This window comes from Plectropomus leopardus, chromosome 16 (genome assembly GCF_026936395.1).
Source record: "Plectropomus leopardus strain MGB_pleo_1.0 chromosome 16, ASM2693639v1, whole genome shotgun sequence".
Taxonomy (NCBI): domain Eukaryota; kingdom Metazoa; phylum Chordata; class Actinopteri; order Perciformes; family Serranidae; genus Plectropomus; species Plectropomus leopardus.
The window spans coordinates 22,030,980-22,044,309 of NC_142191.1; the positions used below are offsets into that span (position 1 = coordinate 22,030,980).

Here is a 13,330-nt window from a genome sequence, read left to right on the forward strand (position 1 = left end):
AGCAGAACTGTTCTGTAGAAGTGTGCTGTTACAGGTAAAAGTCCTACATGAAATACTTAATGTTACAAGTATTAGAACAAAAGTATTAACAGCAAAATGTACTTGAACCTTAAAAGTACAATGTGGGCAAGATTTTAAAGTAACTTCCAGTGGAGGGGGAGTAGGTGTTAACTACTTTATGTACTGTTGGAATTTTAAATCTCTAGCACGGTATCATAATTTATAAATTGTGTGCATTTTTAGTTTTAAAAGTCTTAGCAACATGTAACCCCAACTCTAAGGTAAACATATGAGTTTAAAAAAAGTACAATTTTCAATTCAATACAATTCAAAACGTTATAAAGGACTCAGCTCATAGAGAGGTCCATAGATAATAAGACAAGATATTATCAGCAAAATAAAAAAAAGAAAAAGGGACATAAAACAGAAATAGAAAGGAAATAAAATACATATGAAAATATAGAAAAACATTCCAAAGTGAATCAACCATTTGCATTTCCCTCTAAAATGTAGTAGAGTATAAGGTACATTGAAAATGTAAATAAGGGAAGATGTAAAGTGCAAATGCAACATATGAATGAAAGTGCAGTGTACCAGTGACAATATTACAAATTTCAAGCAATGTAACTTGACATATTGAAAACAAAATTAAATTGTGACCAAAAAATGAAAAAGGTAGCATTAAATAGAAATACTCAACTAAAGGAAAAGTACTGTACTTTCTTTCCCCCACTAACTTTAAATAAATTTAGCTGATAATAATCATTAGGATTCCGGATTAAACTTGTAATGACACTTTACTTAAGTAAAGTAAAGTAAGTAAAGTATTTTTTAATATTTTACTTAAGTAAAAGATCTGAACGCCAGCCACTCACGGGTACACCAGTTTCACTAAAAACAATAGGAAAATCCTGCAACTGTTTTGCGCATGCGCACTGCACCAGCGGCTTAGTTGGGAGAGCAGTCTCGCGCAGTTTGCTGAGGCAACAGTCGGGGTTATAGCAACGGAAAAGCCCATCACAGAGAGACAACGGGACGGCTGTGAGAGGGACGCTGTCGCACCTCAGTGAGTAATAATTACTCATCTTAATTTAAAATATCCTTATTTACGTTTAAAACCCGTTTATTTGGCGGCTTCTTTCATTTACGTCTCACATTAATAGTTGTGTGGTCCCGCAGCAGACAGTTATTCTGATGTGCGTGTGTGCCATCGAAAAGGCCTTCAGGGGAGGGGGGCGTTAGGCTGCAACAAAAAGTCTCGCTTCGCGTACACTTTGGTGTATTTTGAGTTTGCTAATGTCTCTGCGGTGAAATGAAATGAGATAGAAAGTCTCTAAATTCAACAACAACCAGACAGTCGCAACCAGACGTTAGCAGTTAGCTAGCAGCTAGCAGCGTTACAGTGCAGTCACACAGGGGCAGACCGCCGCTGTTGCGACAACTGTCAAAACACTCCGCTTTACCAGTGAAACCGACCGGTACCGGGCTCTGAAGTCATTCACAAACATTACTTATATTATTTACTTGTGTTGTAACCTACTTTTAGAACGGCGAGACCTTATTATATCTGCTGAATATGAGAAAAAAACCCGTAATATTGCACAATAGCTGTAAATCTGAGGGTATTTACCAGTGGTCAAATTCCCTTTATTGGGTAATAAATCATGTTTGATAAGATTAACTGATTGGTTTCTTATAACCAACAAAGGAAAGGAGGCTCACTTAAAAACAAAAACAAAAAACAACTGCATGGGTTTCATCTCACTGATGCTGCCCCGGTCAGATTTGCGTAGTGTACACTTACCTGTGCTTGAGATTTGATAGTGTATCTAAATGCAATGAGGGAAAAAAAATAGGGAAAACAATATTTGTAATTACCAATATTACATATATAAAATTGCGCGAGACAATTATATTTTTAAAGCACTTTTTTCAAGTCTTTTTTTTTTTTTTTTAACTTTTATTTACTTTTATTTTACTTTTTCGTGTTTGTGGTTTGTGTTGTGTTTTGACTTTTGTCTTTTTTATTTTCAGGTAATTTTTGTATACTCTATACTATTGTTTTTTTTGCTAATTTTGGGCTATTTTTGGGTGCTTGTTGTCTAAAGAAATCAAGCCAATTTGCTCAGATTTGAAAGGGTTAAAATTCGTTTCTTTTTTTTGCATTGCACATTTGCATTCGTTAGATTCTGGATATCTGTTTTTGATATCTTCATATGTAAACTTATTATATTTGCATTTTTGCCGACTTGTTTTTTGAACCGCTGCACAGCATTTCCCTCGGGATAAATACAGTTCTGGCATATCTTACATCATTTATTTTTATGGCTTCATACTGAAAACAGAGCTCTTTATGACTGTTTAAACTTTTTTGTGCTTGGAAACTATCATATTCATAAATGAAGACAAACAATGTGGCCAGCTGATGTGGGAACTTTCTATATATGCATAACAAGCAATGGTGCATACTTTCTTTTGATAGTAACCGTTACCAAAATGGTGACTATAGAATTTAGATAGGGTCACAAAATTTTATTTTGACCTCATTTACAGTTAGCAACTAGTTGTTATTTTATTAAGTATTGATTAATCAGTCTATTATCTCACTGATCCATTCATTTGTTGGTAATATGTCAAAATACTCAGTTTAATATCACAGAAGTCTGAGAAAACTTGTTAACATTCACATCTGAGAAGCTGAAATTGAAGACAGATTGCCATTTTTTTAATGTTAAATTTAATTCAGCAGTTAATTTATTTGATTATCAATATTAAATATATATTTGGGTTATAGATTTTTTTAGCCCTGGTTACAATAATAAGTACTCTTCAAACAACAAAAACAGCCTAAAAGTGTTACACACCTTTAAAAGAGGAAAAACAATGTCCAGTTACGCTCCAAATGCGGGCATGGGTTTCTAGAAAAACCTTAATCAAATTCATAATTTTAGGCTGGACTAAGTACAGATCCCTTTAAATGGATTTGAATTAACCAAATAATCAGCACTGACAGTTTCAAGCCATATGCAACGGTTGATATTAGCCCCTAATTTGGAGGAGAGAAAGCTTTTAGGAATTTTTGTTACTTAGAATTTGTACTACAGTAAAGAGTCAGATGCAAAAAAAAAAAGGAGGAAAAAAAAGTGGCGTCGTGCGTGGAGGATCTGCAGAATGTTTTGGAAACAGGATCTGTCACTTTGGATAGTCCAGGTTTAGAGTTACTCTTTTACATTCAGATCCATTCACGGTTCTTCTTATAAATCTCTGACACACTAAGCAGGTATTGTTTGGTTGTAAGGCACTGTCCTAAAAACAAGTTCTGTAACTAATGATTATTTTCCTATAAATATATTCATAAATTGTTTGATCATTAAGAAACAAGAAAATTCCCTTCACAAGTTCTCAGAGTCCTCAGTAACTCTTCAAATGTCCCGTTGTGGTTGAGAAACAATTGAAAACCCAAAGAGATTAATTTAGTTATTATTTACTAGATATACTACTAGAATAGGAGATCTTCCCATTTTAAAAGTTACATGTTTTGGTCATGTTTGTTTTGAAAAAAAAAATCAAAAATGAAATTTTAAAACTAATTGTCGTGTTACAAACGTAAATGTTTAAGCCAGTTGTATAAACCTAACATAACTATTTCATTAAAAATTCAGTTAACCCTTTAAAACTTCAACAAAAACATTTTAAAAACATGGAAAGAAGGTAATAAGCAACTTAACAAGACACAAATTAGCCGGTTATTATTTAAAGGGTACGAGAAAATGACCTGAAAATAAGAAAACGCAGAGAAGTTAAAAAAAAACAAAGCAACAAAGAAAAAACAAGAATGTGACGAGAAAAAATCCTAAAAGTTGCTAAATCAAATAAATTTGCTCAGCTTTCAAAGGGTCAGATAGCTTGTAAAAAGCGTCTCGATGCGGCACAAGAAAACCAATGTTTTTTCAGGTTTCAAAGTATTAACAGCTAGTAGCTGTTGGTTGTAGCGCTGCCGTCACTGCGTTAATTTACATTCGATGGCCTGTTTGTCTTTTACTTATCTAAAGAGGTCTTAGTGATTGAATAGTTGTGTGTACTCATGTGTGCAGTTTGTTTAATTGTGGTTTTATTGGGGAGCAATATAAACTTTTAAATAAATGTAACAGACCTTTAGTACGCACTTTGTAATTTCAGACCTGCACATTTGTGAAAGTAGATTTCTGGGCTCAAAGGACACAGCAGCATTACCGGCAGGTTCACCGACCACAACCAAATCAGCGGGCTCTGCCCGGCGTACAGTGTTAATTTGAATGCAGTGAGTTTACAGGAAATGCCTTGCTATTGTTGGATCTTTCCTTATCTGAAGCTGCCAGTGTGATGAATCGTAGCTGTGTTGCTGGATTGTCTTGCTGGTGATCTCAGCTGCCTCTGTGCACCATGATGAGTTTCAACATGATCGACCTGAGCTAAAAGGATTAACTGAGGCAGAGATTAGTGACCCAGTGAGTGAACTAGTGACTGCTACTTTATCTGTGATGTGTCTCTTTGTGACCATGCGGAGGAGCTCTTGAACACAAAACTGTTCTGACCATTTGATAGAAATGCAGGTGCAGAGGAAGTTAGGAAGCTTTCACAGTTATTTAACCCTTTGTAACCTGAGCAAATTGGTGTTTTTTTTTTCCAAGAACATCGCGGGTAAAAGCAGTGAGCAACTTGGTAAGAAGTGTTCCACAATTAGTAAGAAATTAGTAGATTTGGAAAAAAATAGTCAAAAAATATCTATGGAAAAAAGGCTAGGGAAAAACTATATCTATAATTGAAATATGTTACAAAATTAGTATACATTTTTATGCCCCTTTTCTGGGTAATTTCCTTTTCTTTATTTTTTTTTTACCAACTTGCTAATTTTTGGGACCTTTCTTCTGTTGCTCATTGCCATTCTTCTCATGTTTTTTTAATTTTTTTTTTCAAGCCAATCAAGCCAATGTGCTCAGATTTCAAAAGAGCTAGAGAATATCAAAATTCAGGTTTTAAAAATTGCCAGTAAAATATTTATGAAGAATGAGAATCTTTGCAATGCAGTGCTAGCTCACATAAATACTTGTTTGTGCCTACAGGTCTTTCTGTAAGGTGGTCCACCACAACCTGATTTGAACAGTTCACACCAACATACACGCAGCGAAGGTGAGTAAAGTGTGTCTGTTTTTATATATTGGCCTGGCCATGAAGCAGTCAAGCAAACGATTCAAACACTTACACAGGATACCTTATTTACGCAGCTTCTTAGGTGTCTTTCATTTGCAAGATAATAAGAATTATGAAGATGAAGTATATTTATTTCTTTATATATATTTCTTTGAACAGAGAAGTTTAATGGAATCAGAGTTTTGTTTTTTTTTAAATAACCTGTCACATTTTACCATGTTTTCTTTGTTACTGTTTTATCTTTATTTGGGAAGTGATTGATGTCATGATTGCCACAGATTAAGTGTAATGACTTAACACAGTTAAAAACATCTTTCCTTCAGGCAGTCTTTTGTCTAATGCAGAAATTCTGATTTTTAAGAAAGAGTAAGTTACTCGCTTTTTAGGATAGGATAAGGCTTTATCGGTCCCCTGTGGGGAAATGTGGAAAAGTTAATGTCAAAAGTCTAATTTGAACCCATGCCTCCAAGGGAGACTGTGGCCCACACACAGGGCCAGCCTTTTAGACTGCGTTGCCATCCTGAATTATGAATTACTCTATAGTAAAGCTACAACTAAGATGGATTCTGATATGACAAAAACATTTTGAAAGATCAAAGAATGATCAAATACTATATTGTAAAGCATCAAATGTCATTCAAAAATTTTTGTTTTGACTTACAAATGTAACTTATTTTTCAATACCCATGTCAAACTTTATGTACATATATTCTGGTTTATATATGTTGAAGTATAGTTGTAATTTGTGACTATGCTTTTTTATCTTAAGTTATAGTTGCACACATTAATCAAAGTGTAGGCTCTTATTATTTATCAGTCTTAAGAAATCAATTGTTCAGCTGTTGCATCTAATATGTTTGTGCGCGTGCGTGCGTGTGTGTGTGTGTGTGTGTGTGTGTGTGTGTGTGTGTGTGTGTGTGTGTGTGTGTGTGTGTGTATGTAAAGCAGGAGGATGGCAGTGAATGTCTACTCCACCTCTATGACCATAGAGAACCTGAGTCGCCATGACATGTTGGCATGGGTCAACGACTCTCTGCAACTCACTCACACAAAGATCGAGCAGCTCTGCTCGGGTAAACACACATTTTAAATGATCTATTTATTTATTGTCATGCTTTTAACTTAATTCAAAATGTATATCAAGCTCTAAAAATAATTGTGATTTTTTTTCGTAGGTGCTGCTTACTGTCAGTTCATGGACATGCTGTTTCCAGGGTGCATATTAATGAAGAAAGTCAAGTTCAATGCTAAACTGGAACATGAATACATCCACAATTTCAAGGTCTTACAGGCTTCATTCAAGAGAATGAATGTGGACAAGGTGAGAACACACACACGCACACACACACTCATACCCATTCATAAACGTTCAGACTAGATTTGATTAAACAAATTATCCCCATGGGTCCTCCTGAGTTGTTAAAATACGTAATGGAAATGTCTTGTGTGTAATGAATTAACTTACATTAATGGAACATAACAGTAAATTTATTTTCTGTAGCTTTATTATGCATTGAAGTGTGACAGGATTTTGTTTATGTTATGTTTTTGTTCATTTTTCATCACATACCTTTCTTCATTTTTTTCCAGCATTTCATCTTTCCCTTCATGTATGCTCACTTAGCATGTCAGATATTTTTTTGAGCACTTTTGGCTTTAGTAGAGGGACATAAATAGCTGTATTTTGTATTTATTTTACCACCATTCTTTAAGGAAAACATGTCTTCCAAACCTGCAGTGATTTTTTTCTTCACTCTTTTTAAATGTTTTTTAGCGATTTTTGTAGAAAACTTAAAACATGTTGGACATTTTTTTTCCTAATTTCTGTTTTGTTTTGTTTTTAAGAAAATGGGTTTGGGAGGCATATTTTCTTCTTTTTTTGTAATTAAAAAAATTTTTAGGTTTTTTTTAGATTATTGTAGAAAACTCAAAATTTGGGGCGATTTTCTATTTTATTTTTATTTTTTGAAAGGTGTCTTTACTTTTACAAATTGCCAAAATGACACCAAATCTAGAAGACTGGAACTAAAAACAGAAATTATTATTGGATTTTCACATTTTTGACGGCCCTTGAACATATCAGGTGGGATGGGCAAGTGGGGAGAAAGAAGAAAATTGGGTCCTTGAAAAGTCATGAAAAAGTTTTGAAAATTTCTGAAAATTTGTGGAAGCCTTGTTAACCAAATTTCAAAAATTGTTTTCTCCATTAGGCACTTAGACACAAAACATGGGTAAATAGACTCCAGGTTGAAAAATACCAGTAACCCTTAAAGGAATCCCTCTAAGTATAAGCAGTCCTTGTTGAAAAGGGTCTTCCTATCATCAGTTGTCATGTTATCCTCCGATTTTGGTCGATTTGTGTCCCTTTAATCCCAAACTGTCACGAATGCAGTGTTTTTCTGGCATTTCAAAGATTTGTATTTCCTTTAGATCCATACGCAGGAGTCATCTCACCTGCTGTTTAAATAAACTTAACAATAACAACCCCTCATCGCTCTTTCTCTATCTGTCTCCCTTAGATCATCCCTGTGGAGAGGCTGGTGAAGGGGAAGTTCCAGGACAACTTTGAGTTCCTTCAGTGGTTTAAGAAGTTTTTTGATGCTAACTATGACGGGAAAGAATACGACCCTCTGATGTCACGGCAGGGCCAGGAGGGAACGCCGCCTCCGCCCAACCCAGGTACAAAACTCACACGGTTGTCACCATCAGCTGTGTGAATTCAGAGGCTTCATTTCATTGCTCTCACCTCTTCATGCAAACACATCCCCAACTTCTAACCCAGGTGAACCCATTCTCCACAAACCCAAAAGACGCTCTCGCCCAGGTAACATCCCCTGCATTGAGCATGTGTCTGTGTGCTTGACAATGTTTCCAGAGTTTTTCACCTTCTTCAAACTGTGAGTTACTTGCTTTATGGATTGGCTGGTTTTGGTCAGTATTAGGGGCTCTGATTGTATCTCTGTAGTTATATGTGGCAACAAAATGATTATATTATGTAGATTTTTGATAGTTTTACAAAATATCACAAGTCTTCTGGACATTGCCTCTCCAGTAGCAGTCTTGCACACTTCACAAGATATCCTGCTTTTACTTGCAAGATGTTGATCAGAGTCAGCCAATTGAAATTTGGAATTGCTGCATAGAAATAAGTGGCAAAAGAGCAAAAACAAGGAAGGAAATGTCCAACATAAGCTTTAATCAACTTTCTAAGGCAAAAGTTCTCTCTGCAGGCTCTCTACTTGGGACAACGTATTCTTATAGAACAGGTTGTATGACATCCTATGAAAATGCACGCCAAACAGTTCATATGATATCATACGAATTGGCGCCCCACGAATGACATTATGTCCTTAACATACAGTTAGATACGGCGTGGTCACAGTTACAGTGGTCATGTTTAGGCAAAAGAGGTTACTATGGTTAGATTTAGGAAAAGAAACATGGCGAGGACATACCTTAAAAGGACTCAAAGTTCACTGAGTTCTGAAAAGATGTCTCCAAGGGAGGTGTTGACTCATCCACCACCCTAACCTGCCTCCTTACAAGACTGCTCAGGACTGCTTCCTTGTTTACTCCCATCAGCGCATCGCTAACGTGATCGCAGCCTTACAAAATGCATTGATATAATGAATTTGGGTGCATTACTTTTCATAGGAAAATGTACGAACCGTTTGTGAGAACAGCCTGCTAGGGCACAGTAATCATTGTCACGGTTAAAGTCAGTTAAACACAACGCCACACAATCATTGCTAGCACTGATGGGAAATATGTGTTTTGACACAAGAATTGTTCCTTAAGGTAATAAATTCAAACAACACTGCAAAGTTGTCCTACTCAGGATGAATTTGTGTGTGTTTGTGCATGCGTGTGTGTGTGGGGTTTTTTATTTGTACTTTGTGAAAAACGGTTATTTTCTTTGGCAATGAAACTTTTGCAAAAGTAGGAAAATCTATAGATGGGGCTTTTTGACGGTTAGGACTTTCAGCTTTAAGCTTGCAATCCTGTAAAGCTTGAACATTGAAATAATATCCAGATTTTTCAAAAATCAATATAAAAAATCTTTTGAAAAAGCAATTTGCATATATGGAAATAATTTCTTATCATATTTGATATGTTAGGCATTTATGGTAATTAATTGAGCACGCAAATTGTCTCTTTTTTTGTTTGGAAACAAACACATACATTTTTCATTGCAATTGGAACATTTTAACTGTTTTTTTGTAATTTTTCCCCAAACAGGAACCCTTTTACCACCTTTTTAGTGCTCTGCAGTAGGCAAAAAAACCCCTAAAAAAGAAGTATATGTTCTTATTCGGGCAAAGATGGACTTTATATTTCCCACAGAAGACATCATTAGGAAAGCCTTACATTCTCTGAATGCCCAAGGTCTCGAGTTTGTGATTTTAATGTGTCGTGAGGCTGTGATTATCCTAGAGGTCACAACAGGTCATTTTGTACAATGAGGTCAAGATTGCATAAAACAGGTTTTTTAGGAAAGTAATGTTATGTGGATGAGATGGAGGTCACAGAAAGTCTTGTATCAAATACGATACAAATGGGGTTATAGGGTTAACAAGTCAGTTAAGTCAGTTTCGATTAGGGAAAGATTTAGGATTATTTCTCCACTGGCAGCAAAAGCAACAGATTAGCCGCACAACAGCGATAACCTTGGTGCTTCTCTTCACTAAGAAGCATAAAATAAATTGCAGTCGAATATTTATTCATGTTCTAAATAAGAGAGACCTAAAATTTATAAAGATACTTTTGGTCACATTTAAGCAATAAAAAGCCTGAGCTTTTACAAACCCAGCGTATACAGCTCATTGGTTAAAATGAAGCAGTCTGTTTTCTCACACAGACAACTGACAGACGGCTGAAAACAACACAGCCTAAATACATCCATCCTAACAAGTGATGATATAAAAGGATGTGTGTGTTTTTGTCTTCCAGGCCCCATGAGAACATCTCCCACAGCACCGAAGAATGTCCCCACCCCCCAGAGGCAGATTAACGTAACATCAGCCCGCAGGTCTGCTCCCCTGACCCGCAATGGAGGAGACGCTGAGCTCATAGAGCTCAACCAGCAGGTACCAACCGCTGTGATCTGTCCAGCCACTTCATTTTAAAAACAGTGCTTTCATTCTGTAGCACCCTACCAAGGTGCTAGCTTCCCTACACAGGTCGCACATTACATTGCATCATTGATGGTGCCTTTCAGTGTTCGTGAAGTTTCTCAAAATTGCATCGTGGCACTTGTTTCATATTAAGAGCTGTTTGTGGCACAAGCTCTCATGTTGAGAATACCAAATGGGTCCAGTTCAGCCCAGCACTGCTCTGTCAGAAGGAAATAACAACACTTTGCCTGGTCTCTGTGGTCATATTTTTACATTGTTACAGACTGTTGATCATATTAAGTCAATTAATTGACTATTTTAAGTCGCTTATCAAGAAAAAGAGGGCTTTTAAAACTTCATTTGGTGCTGTTACATAACATTTGCCCTTCCAAATGCTCTTTTTACCTGCTGTTGCTTGTCCTCAAAAAACTTTGTTGCTTTTTTGATGACTGCCCATTGTTATTTATTCTATTATTCCTCATTTATTTTGTATGTATCTACAGTAACCCTTAACCCTCAAAGAGACCCTCTTATCTGTTTTTAGTATATATTTATCTTATACCCACAAGCAGTTTGACCAGCCTCTCTCCACTCATAGCTGCTGGACATGAAGCTGACTGTAGACGGACTGGAGAAGGAGAGGGACTTCTACTTCGGAAAGCTGAGAGACATTGAACTCATCTGCCAGGAAAACGAAAATGAAAACCCAGTCCTCAGCAAAATCATGGACGTACTGTACGCTACAGAGGTAAATACAGTCAAATCACACACACGGAGCACGTGCATCAGGACGAAAGATTTTACACTTTAACACTTGTATGAGATAAAAGCAGCACAGATCAGATATATGTCATTGTCATTGTTGTCATCCCCTAATCATTAGCATGGGCTGGAAAATACATTGGAATATATTTCAAAGTGTTAGAGATACTTGCACAAGTACTTAAACCTTTTGAAGTTTGTACAAATTTGTTTAATTTTCTTTTTAAAACATGGGGAAAAAGGAAATGGGCAACTTGGTAACTTGGTAAGATATTTTCCACAAATTGCAAGAAATCAGTAGATTTAGAAAATTATTTTTAGATAAGCTAGGGTAAAATAAAAGCTAGGGAAAAACTGTATTTATAATTATCATTATCATATTTAAAATTATGTTGCAGAATTGGTATAATATTTTAAGCACTTTTCCCAACTCTTGTTTGACTTTTTTATTTGTTTTTTAACTTTCTTTTTGTTTTGTTTTTTGTTTTTTTTTTTTTTTTTTTTTTTTTAACTAATTTTCAGGTAATTTGTGTACTTTTTCTATTTTTTTGCAGTTCTTCTCAAACTTCTTTCTTGAATTGCCTTCCTCCCATGTTTTTGGAAAAAAAATCAATTTGTTCAGGTTCAAAGGGTTAAGAGGCTAAAATCCTCAATAAATGTACACTGATGTACACTGACCTCAGCCTTCTTCTACAGGAAGGATTCGCACCACCAGATGATGAGGACATTGAGGAAGGGGCACAGGGAGACCAGGAGGAGTTCTGAACTCTTCTTCCTCTCTGCACTATCCTTCCACCACCTCTCACCCTTTAACCTACCTGATAATTATTATCATAACCCCTCTTTTTCCCATTTTATTTTTTTCAACTCCCCTTACTTCTCCCATCCTATTTTTCGGCTGTCCATATCCATGACAACTTTGTTGCACAGCCTTGCTTCCCAAACTCTTACTAGCAAAGGACTCTTGACCCAGACCTGTCTGGACTCTGGCCCAGCAGCCTGGCTCGGCTCACTCGACGTATTCTAACCTGTTACCAGAGGGGACAGCTGCACTGCAGGGCTGGTTTAGCCCGCTAGAATAGTTTATGGTTAATAGCAAAGAGATTACAGGGATCCAGCACTGACAGCCTGGAGCCAACAGTGCTATCAATCTGTTTTAAGAGGCACGTCACTTTTTCTCACCATGCACTTTGATTGGTGATGACCACACAGACGCACACAAGCATCAGGGTTATCTGCAGAGTTTATATATGAAACCACAGTGTTTTCCACAAAATGTGACCAGTTTAAGGATATTTTGGCTGTAAATTTCACATGGTGAGATTATAAATTAAGCCCCTTACAGTAGCAGATAAGGCTGTACATATTTTTTTTGACCATACTGCATATGATGACACGTGAACGTACATTTAGCCCCCAGACATATCACAGACTTTGAACTGCTCACATGTACATGCATAAAGAAGTCATCATTCCCGAGGTGAAAACATCTGCTCTTACTCATCACCCACCAGACAGGGTTTGCTCATTTTGACAGCTTGTGTATGAAATAGCACGATGTATTTATGTTTTTATTTATTTATCTTTTTTTAATCTGCTCTATACAGTTTCTGAAAAAAATGTGGTTTTGGATTTGGGGAAATTGAAGGTCTTGCACTAAATGTAGCGAAACAAACCGACTGAAATGATCCAAAATGCCAACATGCAGTGAAGATACAGGAATTTTATATTTTGTAGATTTGTTTTAAAGAGGTTTGTATTTTATTTGCATTGAATTCCTCAATGGCCATGTTAGAGGCATCAGTGTAAGAGTTATTTATCAGGCTTTGAATTCTATGAATGAACAAATGCTAAAAAAAAAAAAAAAAGAAGTAAGACTACAGACAGACACTACTAAACACTAATGTTTGACTGTGTTAATTGAGTTAAACATTTTAGCTGCTATCATTATTCTTCTGTTGCCGTATTTAATTCAATTTTGTTGCAACGCGTTAAAACACCACTGTGGCTGCCAAGGAACTAATGTTGTGGTTTATTGTGATTTACCGCCAGAGTGTGACAGTAGTATAACCAGTCTGAGAGAACCAACATCAGACCATCTCTCACCATTTGTTGCCATGGCAGCCATGTGATGCATCATTTGGAGTTACTGCTAGAATGAAATAAAGCTCTGATGTTCAAGAAAAGTGACAAACCTTGTTGTTGTGTGCGCTCTCTGCCATGTAGCTGCTGAATTTCTCATTTATCAGGAGTTGTGTTGTCAT

The 13,330-nt window shown here is 36.2% G+C and overlaps 1 protein-coding gene across 2 annotated transcripts; it reads left to right on the forward strand.

Annotated features, from left to right (window-relative positions):
• The first annotated feature begins 935 nt into the window (after nucleotides 1-935).
• On the forward strand, nucleotides 936-12,937 carry LOC121955709 (microtubule-associated protein RP/EB family member 3-like). 2 transcript variants are annotated; one of them, XM_088089558.1, is made up of 8 exons: nucleotides 936-1,066; nucleotides 5,103-5,169; nucleotides 6,139-6,263; nucleotides 6,366-6,511; nucleotides 7,710-7,869; nucleotides 10,141-10,277; nucleotides 10,903-11,052; nucleotides 11,763-12,937. In XM_088089558.1, exons 3-8 carry the CDS (start codon nucleotides 6,143-6,145, stop codon nucleotides 11,829-11,831), a joined length of 783 nt encoding a protein of 260 aa, XP_087945684.1. In that variant the 5' UTR covers nucleotides 936-1,066; nucleotides 5,103-5,169; nucleotides 6,139-6,142; the 3' UTR covers nucleotides 11,832-12,937. The 2 variants fall into 2 exon arrangements, with proteins under 2 accessions (XP_087945684.1, XP_042359702.1); XM_042503768.2 differs by having other exon boundaries at nucleotides 937-1,066; nucleotides 6,136-6,263.
• The last annotated feature ends 393 nt before the right edge of the window (nucleotides 12,938-13,330 follow it).